At 40.3% G+C, this 21,573-nt stretch overlaps 1 protein-coding gene across 2 annotated transcripts in view; it reads left to right on the top strand.

Moving 5' to 3' along the window:
* The window catches only part of jhy (junctional cadherin complex regulator), a 104,258-nt gene extending 100,629 nt beyond the window's left edge, over window positions 1-3,629 (top strand). Inside the window, exons 9-10 of one of the 2 annotated variants that reach the window (XM_068053885.1) lie at window positions 62-143; window positions 2,620-3,629. In XM_068053885.1, the coding sequence (XP_067909986.1) occupies window positions 62-143; window positions 2,620-2,678 (141 nt within the window). In that variant the 3' untranslated portion in view covers window positions 2,679-3,629. Of the gene's footprint in view, window positions 1-61 lie in introns of both variants that reach the window. The other variant, XM_068053884.1, reaches the window with a different exon arrangement.
* Window positions 3,630-21,573: the final 17,944 nt, after the last annotated feature.

Here is a 21,573-nt window from a genome sequence, read left to right as displayed (position 1 = left end):
ACAATGAATCATATTATACATTTAAATGGACTTTTCCCTGTTTCTCTTTACACAACCCTAGGCATTGGAATATGCCAGAAATATCCATAAGCCAAAACCACTTGCAACTAAACCTGGGGATGTCAATGAGAAACCGGAAAGAGGTGAGCTTACTGAACATGGTCAATATGCACAATTGGACCCATCCCACAATATACTACTTAAGATGATGCAGAAACGACATGAAAATGAGAAGCAAATTGTGGCAGCGTTTAAAGCAATGCATGTGACCTGATGATGAGATGTGATTTTGGTATTTCAAGAGGAACATCATATACTATATGAATCACACGGAAAGGACTTACAGAGTGCTATTAACACAGCATTATATGTCCTAATGTTTACACATTTCATATTTTATAAAACAATTGCATTTGTCATGACATACATTCCACTGTTGAAAGACAGTGAATAATGGACTATCCTTGCATTCTGTACAAAGACTGTGACTGAAAATATTGTTAAATTCTTCCTAAAATATTTTTCAGTCTGTCTTTTAAGGATTTCAGACTGTTTTGGAGGTGGGATTATGAATGACCATCATTATTGGTGACGGGTTGAATGGACTTAGCGAGCCATTTAAATTTGACTTAAAAATAATTTTTTGGGGTTATTTTGTAAAGCTTCCTTTATCACCAGAACTAAACTGATGCTTGCAACATGTGATCTTGTAGCTTCTTACTAGTTAAAAAGTCAGTTTGAGAGACAAATTCTGTGCATAAGAAGGATGTGTGACACCATTGGAGAAACTGTAAAATCCGAAAAAGTCTGTTCAATGTTGAGGAAATCTTTGGAAATTCTGACTGTCGAGAGTTGGTCCAATTGTTTGTGAATGAACATTATAATATTCTGAAATTCATGTACCTTTACAAGTGATTTTGTACTTTTAATAATGGCAGAACATTCTTTTGAGTCTAAGAGCTCTTTTGCAGCCCTGTTAAAAACTAACTTTAAAATCCAACTTTAAGAACTCAAAGGAATTCATGACCTTTCATTATCACCAACCTCAAGATCTATTTTCACTGAACAACTGCAGGAGAACTATTAGAAGACATTGCATATTACTTCTGATCCCGCATTGTGTTTAACTGTCTGTAAAATAGACATGTCACATACTTTTGTCATCTGCAATTGCAGTATGAATAAGAAAGGTCTATTAATGTTTAATTATTAATTAGAAATTTACTGGGCTATGGGGGAAAAGCAACGGAGATGAACTAATAGGATAGCTCTTTCAAAGAGCCAGACCAGGCACAATGGGCCAAATGGCCTCCATCTGTGCTGTATGATTCTATAATGTGCAACAAAAGCAAAGCCTAAAAATAGGAAGAAGCTTCTATATAGAGTAAATTACCTCAGATGATGACTAAAAACACTTTGCCTGTCATATTCATTCAGGTAAGTGGTCTGCATAATGATAATCTTCTTTGTGATTGATCTTGGTATTGATAGAGATAAAGTCTGCCAAGGAGCATGTGCTACAAATAATGTTGTAGGCATGGAAGATACTGAGTTGCAACTGAACTCGAGCACCATTGAATCATAGATCAGAATGCATGTTGAGTCCTACAATCACTCTGTCTGCTCTCATAATAGAATCTACTGCACAACAGAAAGTTCATTATCATTAAGTGATTATATTTTGAAAATGGTAGGTAAATTCTAAACTTGTTCTTTATATCTCCAGGCTCATACAGGTGTCTATTTTCCTTTGTTTGCTAACTTTAATGAAAAAGTAGATCTGAATATAAGGCAGTGTTCCTTGCCTTCTACTCATATCCACTTTTAATTAAAAATAGTGAACAGGAAAAAAAATGCCCTTAGTGTCTGTACCAGCTCAGTGCAACTAGAGGTAACCAATTGATTTTAATGTTGCCAGATCTCTGCTGTAAGATTTTCTAACACTGATTATTTTATTGCATTTATTTTTAAAATATTATTTCATTTATTATGAAAAGGAACTAATACATACCACTGGATTAAATCAATTTAACATTTCACATTGTTGCTTTTAATACACCACTTCCCAGTGAATAGCCCCAAATATCATCCATTTCCTGCAAAAATCTTAGATTAAAATTACACCTAGTGCCCTCCTAACCAATCAGAAATCAAGGAACTTACTTAGTTGTAATATAATCACAGAGGGATACAGAACAGATGAGGCTATATTACCAAAAAATGACTTTTTAATTCTATTGACCACATAATATGAATATGCACTTACAGTAATATTACTGCCCCATTATTAATTATTATAAATGAAGCATGAGATCTTTTTGTATACATGGTGTATAAAGTTTGTTCTGTATAAATATGTACTAAATGCCTTTTAGATGCATAATTTTTTTTAAAAAAGCAAGTTTTTATTAATTGAATCCTGTCTCATTTTATAATGTTCAATCACAAACAATATGTGCGCTTGGTCAGCAAGCTAGAACAGTTTTGATCTTTACAAATGCCAATGATTGATTTAATCTAGGCAGTTTAACTATTCACAAACCTACTTTTTCTGATGGATGCCTTTCTGTTGAAGTATTTTCTCCTCCTATTGTTTGGATTTCCATGCACCATTTTCAGCAAGAGGCCAGGAGGCTATTCATGGCCTGTTCCGGTACCACCCTGAGAATGAACATTAGGACAATCAGGAATGCAGCCCTAAGGTACCTCTCTGATTTTTTTTTCCCCTTTTCTCCTCCCAACTCTTAGGTAGGAACCAAGTTTCCTCTCCATGGCAGCATAGCTGAGATTGGGAACTCACCGCATAAAGGGTTATAGGCATAAACACACCCTATCGTTTCATGTGCAAGAGCATATGGGCCCCAATATAATTCCCGGCAGCGTATGTTTAATTCACCCAGAGCATTTCAGTTGGTTTATGGAAATTAACTTATTGTATTTAAAGTGAGTTTTTGTCGTAAATTGTGTTTCCTTTTTTAAATGTGCGTTCATAATGGGAACAAGACAACCTCATTAATTCAAACCAATAACCTGTAGAACCTGTACAAGACCACACATTTCAGGGAGGTACAGCAGCACCACAGTGTTGTGGACGACTGATGCTTGTTTGTATTCCACTCTATACAATGAGTGAAAGTAACAGATTCTGATGTAAAATATGTATGAAAAATTCTCCACTTTTAACTAGTGTTTTCAAATTTTATTGAAATACCTTTGAAAGCAATCTTGCATTTTAAGATGTGAAATTTGCTCATCATTTACAGGCTGTAATTTCAGTGTGCCCAGCCTTCTTTCCAGTAAGACTCTTTGAAGTATGATCCATAAAGCCCTTTATTATGGACTGACTTAATTGAATTTTAATTTTATTCATTTCCAGGAAATGTTTTTATTTCCTGCTCACAGCTGAATAGATCTGGAGTGTTACGAGAGGTGTTAAGATTTAGAAAAATTATTTTTGTGGATTATTCATAATGGTATATGTTTATACATTTTTTTTTTTATTATACTTTGTGCCAGCTAATTGTAAGTAACACAACTGTGATCAAAATATGTGTCCTTCCATGGTGGAAAATTTATATGATTAGCCCCCGCTCAAGGTTTCCATTAAAATGAAATGCACCCAATTTTCAAAACTGATTTTTCATATAATTATTCTTATTAATCTAGTGTATCATTTAGCTGTTAAAATGGCATCAATTTTGATTAAATCATAATCTGATTTGCAGTATAATTTTTAAAATATTTCTATGCTGTTTCCGTTATGCAATTCTAATGAATCAGAAACAAACAAGAGCTATGGAGAATTAGGTTTTAAGTCTCCTTAAGATGTGGTGATCATAATCAGGGTGGTTTACAATGGATGATAAAATTATATTCTATTTTTATTCCTTGGGATACTGTGATTTTTGTCTGGGGGTAAATCCTCATTTTGCAATGATGTCCATTTTTCTGTGAAAACTAAAAACCTGTGATCTTGATTGCAGTGTTGAAACTTTCTTTTTTTTTGTAAACTTAAAGCAACTCATTTTCTCATTTTTACTTGTAATTGCTCCTTGATTTTTTTTGAGAAAATTCACTATGACTAATCTTCACTACGTATTGTAAATGTAAAAAAAAAGCCCACTGATGGTCCCACAATCTTACCCCTCCTGACTTGAAGCAAGTACTTGTGTTATTTTTTAATGTGTGGAATTGGCCTTATATAGTTAGTACTAGGGTAGCATGCCATTTCAGATTCCCAGTATCATCATTATGAACTCCCAATTGGGTATAGTAATGTTGGGTGCAGAGTAATCTCCATCTATTTTGATCTAACAATGAACGTTTGCAAAAACCTCAGGAAGAACGTCTCTACTTCTCTAATGTGACATTTTTCCAATTCCTACACCAGCTGTCCGACAGACACTCAGAACAAGATTCCAAATTTAGTATCGAGTTCAGGTGCACACATTTAAGCTAAAAACACCCAGCTCTACCTCACTACCATACGCTCTTGAGCTCTCCACTGTCTCTGAATTGTCTGACTGCTTACCCAACATCCAGTACCGGATGAGCAGAAATTTCTTCCAACTAAATGCTGGGAAGACCAAAGGCATTGTCTTTGGTCCGCTCCACAAACTCTGTTCTCTAGCTACTGACTCCATCTTTCTTCCTGACAACCGTCTGAGGTTCACAATCTTGGTGTCGTATTTGACCGCGATATGAGCTTCCAGCCACATATCCACACCATCGCCAAGACTGCCAGTTTTGACATTGCTCGACTCTGCCCCAGCCTCAGCTCATCTGCTAAAACCCAATCCATGCCTTTTTTACCTCTAGAGTTGACCATTCTAATGCATTCCTGGCCGACCTCCCATCTTCTACCCTCCATAAACTTGAGGTTGTACAAAACTCTGCTGCTTGTGTCCTAACTCACACCAAGTCTCGTTCACCATCACCCCCATTCTCGCTGACCTACGTTGGCTCCCAATGAAACAGTGCCTCGGTTTTAAAAATTCTGATCCTTCCTTTCAAATCCCTCCATAGCCTCTCCCCTCCCTAACTGTAACCTCCTTCAGCCCTGCAACCTTCCAAGATAGCTGCACTGTTCCAATTCTGGCCTCTTTATCATTCCCAATTTTAATTGCTCCACCATTGTTGGCCATGCCTTCAGCTGCCAAGGCCCTAAGCTCCGGAATTCCCTCCTTAAACCTCTCTACCTCTCTTTCCACCTTTAAGACACTCCGTAAAACATACATCTTTGGCTAAGTTTATGGTCATCTGCCCTAACATATCACTGGGGAGCGGAGGTAGAGCGGACCCGGAGGGGTGGAGCATCGGAGCTGTGAGTATAAATAACTTACCTCGGGGATTTCGCAGCCTAGTCACTGGGGAGTGAAGGTAGAGTGGACCCGGAGGGGCGGAGCTGCTTTCACTGCTTCAGTGTTCCACCTGAAACTGAGAAAAATCTGAAAAAAGTGACGTCACTGGAAAACTGGTTGGGAATCTGCACTAAATTTGAAAAACTAATTTGAAAAATTTGAAAAACTAATTAACTAAGGTAAAGTAGAGATGGCAGGGCAGACGATGTGCCATAGCTGCATGATGTGGGAGCTGGTCGATCCCATTGCGAGCCACAGTGACCACATCTGCAGCGAGTGCTTGCAGCTCGAAGAACTTCGGCTCAGAGTTGATGGGCTGGAGTCTGAGCTTCAGACACTGCAGCATATCGGGGAGGGGGAGAGGTTCCTGGACACTGTGCTTAAGGCAGTCACACCCCGTAGATTAAGTATCTCAAATTTGGCCAGTGGTCAGGGATAGGAGGGTGTGACTGCAAGTGAGGCAGGTAGAGGGATCCTGAATTCAGCAATGGAGGAGCCTCAGCCCTTGACCTTGTCTAACAGGTACGAGGTACTTGCTCCCTGTGTAGATGAGAAAAAGGACTGTAGGGAGGATGAGCAAACTGACCACTGCACCGTGATGCAGGAGGCTATTCAAGTGGGGGGAGCAAAAAGAAAAGTGGTAGTGGTAGGGGATTCCATAATTAGGGGTACTGATAGCATCCTTGGTAAGCAGGACCAAGAGTCCTGCATGGTATGTTGCCTGCCCGGTGCCAGGGTGAGGGACATCTCTAACCAACTTGAAAGGATATTGGGGAGGGAGGGGGAGGTTCCAGTTGTTGTGGTCCACGTTGGGACAAACAACATAGGCAAGACTAGGCAAGACGGCCTGTTTGGGGATTATCAGGAACTAGGAACAAAATTAAAAAACAGGTCCTCAAGGGTTATAATCTCTTGATTATTACCTGAACCACGTGCAAATTGAAATAGGGATAAGAAAATAGGGGAAGTAAACACGTGGCTAAAGGAGTGGTGTGGGAAAGAGGGGTTCCATTTCATGAGGCACTGGCATCATTTTTGGGACAGGAGGGCACTGTAATGTTGGGACAGGCTCCACCTGAACTGATCTGGGACCAGTGTCCTAGCGGAAAGGATAAATAGGGTGGTCACAAGGACTTTAGTACATGGCAGAGAGGGGGAGGCCTCAGGGGAAGTCATTACAATTTCTAAAACAAGTAACAGGGCAGAAGAGTAAAGAAGCAGTCAGAACCCCTACTTCAGGAACTGCAGGTAATGGCAAAGCTGCAAGAAGTATACTGGTTAAACCAGAAGAGAGAAATAATAAACAGGCGAATAAAGCATCAGTGCTGAGGGACAGGTTCGGGGGTATAGCCCAAATAAGAGTTCTATATACAAATGCACGGAGTGTAAGGAATAAACTAGATGAGCTGCAGGCGCAAATTCAAATAGAAGATTACGATGTGGTGGCCATTGCGGAGATGTGGCTGCAGGATGGTCAGGACTGGGAACTAAATATATCTGGTTATAAAGTTTACAGGATGGACAGGGAAAATGGCAGAGAGGGTGGAGTAGCCTTACTTATTAGAAATAATATCACCTCATTGGTGAGGGAGGATATAATGAGGGGAAAGCATCCAGTGGAAACATTATGGGTGGAACTGAGGAACAGAAAAGGATCTAAAACTGTAATAGGTGTTGTGTATAGACCCACTGGTAGCAGTTCTGAGGTGTTAGATTGTATAAATGCACAAATTAGGCAAGTGTGTAGCAAAGGCAGAGTAGTATTAATGAGGGATTTTAGCTTACACATAGATTGGGAGAGGCAGACTAGCACCTGTCAGAAAGGTAGTGAATTTCTGGAATGTGTCCGGGATAGTTTCCTACAGCAATATGACCTACATGTAACAAGGGGACAGGCAATATTAGATTTAGTTATGAGTAATGAGCCAAATTTAATTAGTAGCCTAACTGTGCGTGAACATTTATCAAATAGTGATCACAACATGATCGAATTCAAGGTAGCGTTTGAAAGTGAAAAGCACGAATCAGCTACTAGAATTTTAGACTTGGGTAAGGCTGACTTTAACGGGATGAGACAGAGACTGTCCACGGTAAACTGGGAAGATCTGTTAATGGGTCAAACGACTGGAAAACAGTGGAGAATATTTAAAGAAACACTTAACGACATACAAAACGAGTATATACCCCTGAGAGGAAAAAGCTCCTCTTCACAAAAAATACAGCCATGGACAACTAAAGAGATTAGGGATAGCATAAAACTAAACGAAAGGGCTTACAAAAATGCAAAAGCGCAGCACAGATCTGGTCGAATGGGATAGATACAAAGACCAGCAAAGGGTCACAAAACGGCTTATATGAGCTACTAAAAGGGATTATGAAAGGAAACTTGCAAGGGACATCAAAATCAATAAGAAGAAATGTTATAGTTACATAAAGGGAAAGCGGGTGGTCAAGAGCAATGTAAGCCCACTAAAAGCTGAAAATGGAGATATTGTCATTGATAATGGGGAAATGGCAGACATGTTGAACAATTACTTTGCCTCAGTATTTACAGTTGAAAAGGAGGATAACTTGCCAGAAGTCCCGAAAAAATTAATAGTCAATAGGGGACAGGGACTTAATACAATTAACGTAAGTAAAACATCAGTAACAAGGAAATTAATGGAACTAAAGAGTGAAAAATCCCCAGGACCGGATGGAGGGTTTCCATCCGAGGGTGTTAAAGGAAGTAGGGGAGCACATTGCAGATGCCCTAATATAGTCTTTCAGAGTTCCCTAGATTCAGGAGTGGTCACTCTGGATTGGAAAGTCACTCCACTTTTTAAGAAGGGTGAAAGGGGGAACCAAGGCAATTACAGACCAGTTAGTCTGACATCTGTGGTGGGGAAGTTGCTGGAGTCTATAATCAAGGATAGGGTGACTGAACACCTAGAAAAATTTCAGTTAATCAGGGACAGCCAGCATGGATTCATGACGGGAAGGTCATGCCTGACAAATCTCATTGAACCTTTTGAAGAGGTGACTTAAGGTAGTGGACAGGGGAATGTCTATGGATGTTATTTATATGGACTTCCAGAAGGCATTTGATAAAGTCCCACATAAGAGACTGTTAACTAAGGTAGAAGCCCATGGAGTTGAGGGGCAAATTATTGAAATGGTTAGGAAGTTGGCTGAGTGGTAGGCGAAAGAGAGTGGGGATAATGAGTAAGTACTCTGATTGGCAAGATGTGACTAGTGGTGTCCCACAGGGATCTGTGTTGGGGCCTCAATTATTCACGTTATTCATTAACAACTTGGATGATAGCATAGTAAGTCATATATCCAAATTTACTGATGATACAAAGTTAGGCGGCATTGTAGACAGTCTAGATGATAGCATAAAATTGCAAGGAGATATTGACAGACTAGGTGAATGGGCAAAACTGTGGCAGATGGATTTCAATGCGGGCAAGTGTGAGGTTGTCCATTTTGGACCAAAAAGGGATAGAGCAGGGTACTTTCTAAATGGGAAGAAGTTAAGTACAGTGGATGTCCAAAGAGACTTGGGGGTTCAGGTTCAGAGATCTTTAAAATGCCATGAACAAGTGCAGAAAATAATCAAAAAGGCTAATGGCATGCTCGCCTTTATATCTAGAGGATTGGAGTATAAAGACACAGAGGTTATGCTGCAGCTGTACAAAACCCTGGTTAGATCCCACTTGGAGTACTGTGAACAGTTCTGGGCACCACACCTTAGGAAGGATATATTGGCCTTGGAGGGAGTGCAGTGTAGGTTTACAAGAATGATACCTGGACTACAGAGGTTACGTTACGAGGAGAGATTACACAAATTAGGCCTGTTTTTGCTAGAATTTAGAAGGTTAGGGATGCTCTGATCAAAGTCTTCAAGATATTAACAGGAAAAGACAGGCTAGATAAAGATAAACTATTTCCACTGGTTGGAGATTCTAAAACTAGGGGAATAGTCTAAAAATTAGGGCCGGACCATTCAGGAGAGATGTTAGGAAGCACTTCTTCACACAAAGGGTGGTAGAGGTTTGAAACTCTCTCCCACAAACAGCAGTTGAAGCTAGAACAGTTGTTAATTTTAAATCTGAGATAGATAGATTTTTGTTAAGCAAAGATATTAAGGGATATGGGCCAAAGGCAGGTATGTGGAGTTAGGCCACCGATCAGCCATCATCTCATTGAATGGCGGGACAGGCTTGAGTGGCTGAATGGCCTACTCCTGTTCCTATCTTCCTCTGTTCCTATATGTTATGTGGTTGGATGTCAAATTTTGTGTGATAACACTCCTGTGAAGCACCTTGGGATGTTCTACTGCATTAAAGGCGCTACATAAATACAAATTTGTTGTTTGAGAGAGCACTTTTGTGATTTGAGTTCATTCCCAGTAGGAATCTAACTAAGTTAATTTCACATATTTGAAAAATTATGATTAACAGCCCACTCACTCTCATTACATTCAGTTTAACTCCATAAACAAATAGAAAATTATCATGAATTTGCCATGGCAGGAAGAGAAAATCAACCCAGGCGAACACCATCTCTTTACATAATTGCATTGCATTTTGGTTAGATGATCTTCCCCACACATTTCCTTTTGCTCCCGTTGTTCAAGTCTTCATAAACTCCAGAAGAAATTTTCCCCATTTGGCAATTTTCTGCCCCTAATGTAAATCTGTTTAGTTTTTTGGGACTCAGTTTTAAGAAATAATCTTTATTGGAAGTTACTTTTTGCTTGGTCATTGCTGCAGACTTACTCAGTGGTTGATTATAATGACTCAGCCATAACTCTCGTTACTTCATATGAGTTGATTCATCCTCAGCTTCCAGTTACTGCAGGTTCCTAGTTTTAAAATGTATGTGAATATCAGACATCTTTCCCACTGATCTATAAATTCATTCTGATTTTCAAAGTTGTAAAGCCTGCTTCAGCCACAGCAGAGGAGTTTGATGTGAATGTTCTATTTGTTGGAGACACACCCTGATAACAAGGGTATTTGAGCATGAATAGAGACCTCAAATTCTGCCAAGTTTAACAAATTAGGGAGGACCAGAGGACTTGAATTTAAACTATGCAAATTTAGGAATAGACTAGATGTTATGGAGTACTTCCTTTCCCAGAGAGTAGAGATCCTCTAGAATGCATTGCTGGCTGGTGAGCTATGTGTGGACTACATGCCTTCAAGAGGGAGCTAAACCAGTTCTAGGCTGGGCAGAGATCACATCATATTGAAGGCAAGTGGGTTAACAGTAAGGTATGAATAGTCAATTGGATTTTATGGGTTGGTTTCAATCGCCTGAGGTGGCTGGAGAGGAATTTTCTGGAGTGTTTATTCCCTTACTGGCCTTGGGGTTTATTTTCCATTTATTCACTCCTCTCAATAGATTATGTGGCTGCAGGAGCTGATGGGTCTAGTCATGGGGCATCAGAAGTGTGGGGCAGGCTTGATAGATCAGCTGGTCTTTTCCTGATGGACAGTTTCATATTTGTAAGAAACACACCTTCGCTGTTCAAATGGGGAAATTAGCCTAAGCAAGAACTGCCTTTAGGGAACCTGCATCTGCTAAGCAGCATTCTCTGTCACCTCCTATGCTGGGAAGAATGCAGGTTCAATAGTAAAGGTGAAAAAATGATGTAGGTGTGACGGGTATTTGCCAAATATTTGTCATCATATGAGGCTGTTATTAACAAAACTAATTAAGTACTAGGTAGGGCACTCCAGTGCATTTCACCATTAGCTGAAATATATTGTTCTGAACTTGCACAAACCACTTGTGAGACCATATTTGAAATACTTTATATAATTTTGGACTCTGGCCTCCTAAAGGTCATTGACAAGTTAAGAGAGAGTCCAGAGAAGAGTAGCAAGAATGACTGGAACAGAGCTTTGACTTTTGAGGTGAGAGCTGCACTTATTTGTATTGGGGAAAAGACTGTTTAGAAAGAAAAGTGCTTCTGATCTTTCAAATGGTGAAAACTACAGATAATGTAATTGTGAGAAGCCTATTTGATTTGATTTATGGGCATAGAACCAGAGGATGCAGATTTAAAATGTAAATGCCTCAAGTGAGACTACAGCTTAGAAGAATTTTTCCCTATTGTAGTAAATATGTGGAACAGAAAACCTTTGATGACCCTTCAATAAGAGAGCTTACATTTAATCTTGAAGTTGCAAAGATGACTAGAAAAGTTGGTAGCAGTGTATAGATTGTCTCAAAAAAGTTCATTCCTTTTGTCACCACAGATGATGAAAGGTCATCGACCTGAAATGTTAACTCTATTTCTCTCTCCACCAATGCTGCCAGACCTGCTGAGTATATCCAGTATTTTCTGTTTTTATTTTAGATGTCCAACATCTACAGTGTTTTGCTTTTCAACCATCATGTTTAATTTTCTGGGATGTATGTTTGCTTCAGATGTGCTCTCATTATGCAACTTGATTTTTTTCCAAAAATATAGTTTATTCACAAAATTGTAAAAGTACATTACTTAACAGTTCAAACTTGGCATTACATAAAGTGCAATACCGTTAAATTCCTTTCACTATAGAATGCAGCACACTGTAAGTGTAGTAAGGCACCACAATTACAGGTTATATTTAAAATGTATATGTCATAGCAAACATACAGCTCGAGGTTTTACACGGTTTGCAGTCCCTCGGTATACTCTAGCGTCCCGGGAGGCCCTTAGACAGTGGCCTTTCCCCATTGAGCCTTTGTAGCAGCTGCCCCAAGCTTTAGTGCATCCCTCAGCACGTAGTCCTGATCTTGGAATGTGCCAGTCTGCAACACTCGGTTGTGGACAGCTCTTTGCACTGGAAGCAGAACATATTTCAGGCAGACCAAAGAGCATCCTTCACCAAGTTGATGGTCCGCCAGCAGCAGTTGATGTTTGTCTCGGTGTGTGTCCTTGCGTTATGGAGCTGCTCGGGATGAACTTTGACAAAAACCACTGCATTTCTTTCCAGGCCTTCTTTGCAAAGGCATATTCCAGAAGGAGGTAGGTAGCTGTCTCTTCCTCACAGCAGCTGCCTCAAGGATAGCAGGGTGGCACTGAGACTTTGGGTATACATGAGGGATCTGACAGGGAGGGCCCTTCTCAAGTTAATACTGAAGAAGAACACTGCATTCAGTTATTGACCAGTGATTAGCACATTATAATACAGAAAACAACCCATTGGCTTCCCCCTTCTGCATTAATATTACTGTGTAATAAACCAAGAGGGTGAGGGTGCTGGTTCTGAACAAGATGATGTCGAGGAAATGAGGGACCTTGGAGTGAATGTCCACAGATCCCTGAAGGTAGCAGGACAGGTCGATAAGGTGGTTAAGAAGGCATATGGAATCCTTTCCTTTATTAGCCGAGGTATAGAATACAAGGGTCGGGAGGTTATGCTATAAATCATTGGTTAGGCCACAACTTGAGTGCTGTGTGCAGTTCTGGTCACCTCATTACAAAAAGGATGTAATTGCGCTAGAGGGGGTACAGAGGAGATTTATGAAGATGTTGCCGGGACTGGAAGAAGGCAGCTATGAGGAAAGATTGGATAGGCTGGGGTTGTTCTCCTTGGAACAGAGAAGGCCGAGGAGAGATTTGATTGAAATGTACAAAATTGTGAGGGGCCTGGACAGGGTGGATGTGAAGGGCCTATTTACCTTAGCAGAGAGTTCAGTGACTTGGGGGTATAGATTTAAAGCGATTGGTAGAAAGATTAGAGAGGAGATGAAGAAAGCCTTTTCACCCAGAGGGTGATGGGGGTCCGGAACTCACTGCCTGAAAGGATAGTAGAGGTAGAAACTCATTTAAAAGGTGTCTGGATATGCACCTCAAGTGCTGTAACCTGCAGGTCTATGGACCACATGCTGAATGGTGGGATCAGACTCGATGGCTCGTTTTTTGGCTGAGGCCAAGTGGCCTCTTTCTGTGCTGTAAACTTTCTATAATTCTAAGTTTGAAAGTGACAAGATGGTCTCCATTAACTGTTGTTTTAACATTGCCCTGACTTCTGCAAGTACAAAACTGGATGCTCTGAATTTCCAACACAATCTAGTTGACTTAAAGCAGATGCATACTCACTGCTGAGCAGAATTCTTTACATCCCAGGGATAAATACTGAGGTTGGTTGGCAGGGAATCCAAGTAAATTTGCAATTCGCGGGCTGTAAAACAAGCACAATTACACAAACCACTTAGGACGTTCAGGAGCCCACCAGATTATGCCATTCAGAATCGAGTATAAACAGAGCACTGCTACTAGAGATGTCACACCCAGTACGTTACTTACAAGGTAAGAGCTCACAAGGTGAATCAGGTGTGGTAGGAGGTTCAAAATCATAAACAGAATGGTGAAAGGAGCATTTTTGCTGCTAGCCTGCGGGTTCTACCAAAGCAATTGCAACATTTCAAATTACTGAAATCTTAATGAATACATATTGATAACATTATTGAATATATTCTGTCCTCTCTTCATACTACTGAATTACTTCCCCCCCCTCCCCCCCCACCCCTCTTTATCTGCCTCATTTCTCCTGCTTGATCTCTCTGGTTTTCTGCACCTGCTGCTATATTGAGGCAGAATTAAATGTCCTTTCATGGCCCAAATATCGGCATATTTTCTCATTCATGGCTGGTTCTGCAAATGGGTCACAAAATGATGACACTTTGAAGCGGTTCTGATTGGGCACAAACTTGTTGTATGTACTTAAAAGTGATAATCCCCCCATAATACAAATCTGAAGCACCTATTTCTTTAATGGAACCTTTAGATGAATATCAAAGAGCTATTTACTCATATGTAATATTTTAATTAGATTGCATTTCCTATTTAACCCATCACGGACCCTTTGATGCTCTGTGTGTATTTAGTGTTTAGCCTCAGATGCGAGAGGTAATGAATGCTGGACCTTTTGATTTAATGAGAAATCTGCCTTTCCAGTTCGACTCTGTTTGCATCCCTTTATTCCCTAACTATAGAATTCAGTTAATTGAAGGAGTCTCTTACCACCACACATTAAGAAGGCCAAATTAGCATCCCTTTTCTGATTAAATAGCACAGGCAGACGTTGCCTCTTTGAAGTGAAGTCTGAACTGAAGTAGACAGCAGTGCTCTGAAAATGAGCTGATGGCCTTGTTATTGGGATAAAATGCAGATGCACCCCATGTGCTACAAAATGCTTAATCTCTTAATTGATCACCTTCCGCACTATCCATACACCAATGCTTTTCTTTTAAATTGTCAGCATATCAAAGTCACATTTTGGAAAATGAATTGCTTTGGCGTAACCAGATCTACCAATACTGCCCTTTCCCTTCTCTTGTTTCACATATAAAGTCCAATTTAAATATCCAGCTTCCCTCATGGTACCATTTTTAAATGAGGGACAAAATTATTTGTGAATTTTCACAATCAGTGAAGTTTCAAAAGGTGCCGTTGTATTTTCTATAACTGTACCTCACAGTGAAAGGGCATCTTTTGATCTTTATGCTGATAAATAATAATGCAAATGCTTTTCCTGACTGAATAGGTGCAATTTGCACAAAAAGAACTGTAGAGGGAAATGACTAACATGCATCTGCGAAAAGGAAGGGCTAATTTCATAAAGAAAACAAACAGCCATTGGGAGGGGTGAGGGAAGCTAAACTTTGTGTACCCTTTTCTTAGGCAAGACTAAAATTGGCAATGGTTACGCAGAAAACCTGTAGAAATCAGGTAAGTTAGAATTAATTCCACAGCAAGTCGATTAAATTGAACCGCACCATAATGGCTCTTTTCCAATCTGTTGGTGTTGCTCATGTGGTAGTCCTGAGGTACACACCAAAAAAATGGTTAGAAATTATGGGGCAGACATTAAACCTTGTGACAGAACTTATGAGAAGAGGATGAGATGTTAGACTATGGAGCAGAACACAGGGTCCTTCTAAAGGTAGGAGAAAGCAGTGCACAGATAATTTAAAATGAAAAGAAATAGAGGATATTTTTTTCTTTTAGTAGAGTTTAAATAGAAATTCTGGTGTACTCAGAGAAGGAATAACCAGAAATACTAATTATTTGAAATGTTATAAACCTTTTAAAATGGCAGCATGGGAGATAGTAATAGTTCATGTAGCTATTACATTTCTAATGTACGCTCAATTACACCATAATGTTTGTTTGAGAATGAATTTGACATTGATTGAAGTTTAGATCAAACTTTCTAATTTAAATACTCTCAACTTTATAGTCCCTCTCCTACAATAGTCTACCTGCCACAGGTGAGTCCCATTCTGGTAAGGACTGCATCAAGGCCAATGAGAGTACCTCAAAATACTGAAAGTACTAATGTGGATTTGGGGTCACCAGTTTCCTTCTCTTGAATTAACTGGCTCATGCAAAGTCCACAGGTACTTCAAGTAATTTTTCATGCTTGAGTCTGGTTAATTAATGTTGGGCTATTCAGGAAGGCAACACAGTAAAGGAGGAGGTAGTAGAGAAATTGTATAGAAAACAGTAGATAAAGAGGAGGTAAAAGATTGGCTGTGCTCAATGTAGAAATGTCATCCGGTCTGGATGGAATGCATCCTAGGTTGCTGAGGGAAGTAAGAGTGGAAATTGCAGAGGCTCTGGCCATAACCTTCCTTAGATATGGGAGTGGTACCAAAGAGTGGAGAATTGCAAATGTTGTGCCCCTTTTCAAAAAGGGGAGAGGGATAAACCTGCCTGGCAACTGCAGTCCAGTCAGCTTAACATCAGTGGTGTGGAAACTTTTAGCGACATTAATACAGGACAAAATTAATTGGCACTTGGAAAAATATGGGTTAATAAATAAAAGCCAGCAGGGAGGAGGATAGTAGCAGACTTCAGAAGGACACAGACTGGTGAAATGGGCAAACACATGGCAAATAAAATTTAATCCAGAGATGTGTGAAGTAATTCATTTGGTAGGATGAATGAGGAGAGGCAATATAAACTAAATCATACAATTTTAAAGGGAGTGCAGGAGCAGAGAGACCTGGGGGTATATGTGCACAAATTGGTGAAGGTACCACGCCAAGTTGAGAAGGCTATTAAAAAGGCATACCGGATCATTGGCCTTATAAACAGAGGCAAGGAGTACAAAAGCAAAGAAGTTATGCTGAACCATTACAAATCATTAGACCCCAGCTGGAGTATTGTGCCCAATTCTGAGAACCGCATTGTGGTCTTAAGTAGCTACAGGAACAAGCCGAGGAGTGGAAATGGAATGGACACATATCCCCGATCTTACAGTACAGGATCATCCTGTATCACATGAAATATTTAAGTAATGACATATGTTCCTATAATAGAACTCAGGTTTACAACTTGAATTTTTAACTGCCATTACATTCTACATCCTTCTATAAATTGTATATTAATCGTGCTACTGAAGTAAATAACAAACCATCTTTTCACAAAATGGTGACTTATGTTCTACTATGGTACAGAAAATGGTTTGTTTCAATATTTTAGCCCATGTCTGTTTTTGAAACAGCTGTTGTTAGCATTTTATTTATTAAATCCCAGAAAATACAGTAAGCTTAAAGTATCGGTTACAATTTTCTGTGCAGATTGTTAGTGAAAAATTCATCAACAGCTGATTTAAATAAATGTAACAATTATTGCAGTGTACAGTTTTAATAATTTTGCATTACATAATAGAAATTACATATGCATATCTAATCCACTGCCAAATTCACAGTGTAGAGGATTCGGTTCACAGGCAGGTGCATGAACCACTTGTCTCTTCTGTCTTAACTAGCCCATAATAATGAACACAGAAAATATCATTAGCTATGATTACTGTGTAAGCAGATAAAACTACAAAGATTACTGAATTACAGGTAATTGTTCCAAACAAAATTGCAGCCATTGCCTTTAAAATGTTAACTCACAATGTTGTGCCAAACTTTGATTTGGCAACACACATAACCCATAATACAATACAGATATAAACGAGAGTACAGGAACAGGCTGCAAACAGGTGACACTTGTTAAAGAAATGATAATAAAAGAAATGTTGAAACACAGTGGTGAACAAAAGCTGTAATTAAAAAAACAAAAAATTAGCAGCAATTCATAGGCAAACTAAATAAACTTAAAAGAGCAATGCTCTTCGGTGTTCCCATAACCTACTGAGAGTTCTGGATTATATGGCCCCCAAATCTTTTATACAAGAACACAAGAAATAGCAGCTGGAGTAGACCATATGGCCCAACGAGCCTGTTCTGCCATTCAATACACTCATGGCTGATCTTAGGCTTATGGGATGATTTGTAGTGGATTGCTGCATTTCTATGTGATATATTTTGACATCTGCAATAACATTTTAGAATACTTTGGGTCTAGGTGATTCATGTAGGGTTTATGGGTCAGTCCTAGCTAAGAGGTTAGTAACCAGGTATATGCCCTTTTTAACTGGCTTGAATGCTATGAGGGAAAAGCATTTTTCTGTGCATAGAAACTCAATTTTTAAGAAAGCTGCATTCAGCCAAAGAACTGTTTAGAAATTGAATCAGATCATTTTTGTTACCGCTGGACACTGGCTGCATGACAAAATGGTGGGTGATATTTTTGTGGGAGGATTAGAAAACAAGTTGCAGTCTCAGAGATTACAGTTCAAATCTGAATAAACCATTGATAAAACAAAAGCACAAGGAGTAGTCAAAAAGCAGCCAATATTGACCAGATAAAATTTGCGGAGCTCAAAACAGACTGTGAAAACACCTCAGCTAAAGTACAGTCCCAAGTAGAATTAGAACTACAACTGGAGTTTGAGATCTTGGGATACACTTAGCACATGTTATGTTTATTTGTTTAGAGATACAGCACTGAAACAGGCCCTTCGGCCCACCGTGTCTGTGCCGACCATCAACCACCCATTTATACTAATCCTACACTAATTCCATATTCCTGCCACATCCCCACCTGTCCCTATATTTCCCTACCACCTACCTATACTAGGGGCAATTGCTAATGGCCAATTTACCTATCAACCTGCAAGTGGGAGGAAACCGGAGCACCCGGAGGAAACCCACGCAGACACAGGGAGAACTTGCAAACTTTCCACAGGCAGTACCCAGAATTGAACCCGGGTCGCTGGTGCTGTGAGGCTGCGGTGCTAACCACTGCGCCACTGTCTCAATATTACTCATATACTGTATCCGAATATCCCAAACTCCAGGACCCATTAGAATGGAGGTGAAGGCATGGTTGAGCAAATCAGCTGCAGAAGTGTCATGGTGAATGGATTGCCTAAGGCTAGGTAGTTGGTAGTTTGAAAGTACAGTTGTAGGTGACTTGGGGGAGCATTTTTAACAGGAGTGGATGCTGAGGGAAGTGAGGTTGGAAGGGGAAGAGGAGTTGTGGCTGGTAAGGGGCACAAAGAAGTGCTCAGAAATGGCTTCTGTGTGATTGAAACCAAGGGAGTTCAGAGGTCATGGGGCTGGTAAAGTCAATGGGTGACCATGAATATGAGTAAGAACGTTTTTGTGAAAAGAAATTTAGGCAGGACAGGATGGCAGTGAATTGATGGAGAGGGCAGAGGGAGCTGAGATTAGAATCACACCGGGTGTCATTTCATACAGAGACTGAGTAAGGAAAGGAGGAAAGATACCTTAGCAAGAAATGCAGGGTAGGCAGTAGACAAAAAGATTTTAAAGGGGGAGGTGAGACAGAAAACTGAAGTGCTTGAATTTGTGGATTTTGTGGGGGAAAGATCAAGGTGTGATTTGATGATAATGGCCACACGGTCACTGTAGTAGTTTGAACAAGGTGGGTGGTGGAAAATATGACCAGGTGTCTGGAGGGGCAAGGTATGTATCATATTATTCAAAGCCAGGATGTCAATGCAATCATCCACAATAAGATTCTTGATGGCAAGGGCCTTGCTCATGAGTGAACAGGTGCTCTGAGGGAATTGCAAAGGAGATGATAGTTGATCCATCAACAGAGACAATGTCGAATCTATGACATTTTTAAAGGTCTGGTAAAATACACACAAGCTACAAAATTGGCTTCTGCAGCACCTAGACCCTGGGCACCACAAACCAATGTAAGCTAGATATAAATTATAAAGCAAGAGAACAGCATGACTATGCTGGAGGTTAAAAAGTAAAATGGTCACCCTAGGCAGGAGACATCTTTGCTGCAGTTGAAAACCTAGCACTAAAAGCTATGAATCACACAAATGACCATATTTTCAAGCCTTTTTGCTTACTCAAGGACAGTAACCTGCAATTTGGTTTAGGCTCAGTTACTATCCTTTTTATCCTTTGAATTCACATTAGATAATTTCCAGTAATTTTCTTTCCTTGCTGATGGTTGTGATGGAAATGGTCTTGAATTAGTCCTTAATTGACTTAAGCTTTTTAGGACTTAATAGCTGTCTTTGTATATTGCCAGAAAACAGCACTGGCAGCTCTCAGCCTGTGTTTATTACTGCGACTATGGAAAGCCACCAATTTACCTTCAGGTGTTCAGTGCAAAAATCTTCCTCTGGTGAAAGGTTCAAGCATTTAAGTAAACCCATTATTGGAAAAAAGGCTTAACAAGCATTGCAAGTGAGCTCCAAAGAAGTCTTCAAAATAATTTACTCAGATTTTTATTCTGAGAATATCAAAAAACTTTCAATACTGATTATTCTGTCAGTTTGTACAATAGTGGTCGAACAACAAGATAGCCTGATATTTATGGGAAGGTGAGTAGGGAGTGAGGGTGACTGTCAGCTGCTGGAAAATTTGAAAATACCCGAAAGGTGGAGGTCCTGCTGAACTTAACAGCAGGACTTCATTGAATGTTTTTTTCCCACATGGTAGCTGGCCAGAGTGAGAGGCTGATTGGCTGCTGAGCAGGAAAGCCGGCTGTACAAGGCTACAGCCAGGTATCAATGGGGTGGGGGTGAGTGCACAGGGAGAGGGAGAGTTGGAGGTAGGGGAAGAGATGGCAAGGAGGTCTGAGATCAAGGGGAGTGAAGATATTGCGCAGCAGGGGACATCAGATTGCAGGCTGGAGATGGTGGGTAAGGATTTGGACAATCACAAAGAGGGAAGCAGGTTAGCTTGGGTGGTGTAGGGGGAACCATTCCTGTTTCTCTCGGTCCCACAGCAGTGCTGAAACATATTTACCTGCTGGATCCGACAGTTCTCGCTCCCCCTTTAGCTGCCGTGTTTTCTGGAGCCCAGGAATCCAGACCCACAGCCATTAAATCCAAACAGTTGCTAAAATATGAGGTACACAGCCTCAGTTAAATATTATAATCAATGACCTGCCTCTTGTGAGGAGGTAACTTGTCTGACAACTCCCAACCCACCCGAGTTAAACTGGAAGTAGAAGCATTTGCAATGGGTTGGGGTTTTCAATTTTAAAAATTTAATTGTGGGTGTCGTTGGCTATGCCAGCATTTATTACCCATCCCTAATTGGCCTTGAGAAGGTGATGGTGAGCTACCTTCTTGAACCGCTGCAGTCCTTGGGGTGTAGGTACACCAACAGTGCTATTAGGAAGGGAGTTCCAGGATTTTCACCCAGCAACAGCGAAGGAACGGTGATATAGTTCCAAGTCAGGATGGTGTGTGGTTTGGAGGGTACTTGCATTTGGTGGTGCTCCCATGCATCTGCTGTCCTTGTCCTTCTAGGTATTAGAGGTCGCGGGTTTGGAAGGTGCTGTCGACGGAGCCTTGGTGAGTTGCTGTTGTGCATCTTGTAGATGGTACACACTGCTGCCATTGTGCATCGGTGAGTGGCTGGGATCTAGAATGCATTGCCTGGGAGTGTGGTGGAGGGAGATTTAAGCATGGCTTTCAAAAGAGAATTGAATAACCACCTGAAGACAGAAAATTTGCAGGGCAAAGGGCAGGGGAGTGGCACTATCTAAATTGCTCTTTCAGAGAGCTGGCATGAACACAATGGGCCGAATGGGTGCCTCTTGTGCTGTAACCATTCTTTGGTTTTATTCTAATAGAATTAATGAACTATTAAAGAGAAGAAAGATGAGGTAAATTAGGAAGTTGTGGTTAGGTGATTTTAAGCACTTGTTTTAAAGTCCTGTGGACTGTAGGAAGAAGGAAGCCTGAGGTTTATAGTTTTGAGATCCAGGAAAGGGTAAGCTATAGTGAATCTCAAACAGTGGTCCATAGAGATTTTCCAGGGTGTTCTTGAAATAATGTGAAAGCGGGAGTTGGGAGCAGAGAGTGGGCTGGCTGTCTCACATACG

Source organism: Heterodontus francisci, chromosome 22 (genome assembly GCF_036365525.1).
Source record: "Heterodontus francisci isolate sHetFra1 chromosome 22, sHetFra1.hap1, whole genome shotgun sequence".
NCBI classification, from domain to species: Eukaryota; Metazoa; Chordata; class Chondrichthyes; order Heterodontiformes; family Heterodontidae; genus Heterodontus; species Heterodontus francisci.
Note: the sequence above shows the minus strand (reverse complement) of the source record. Positions and strands in the feature narration are given on the sequence as shown.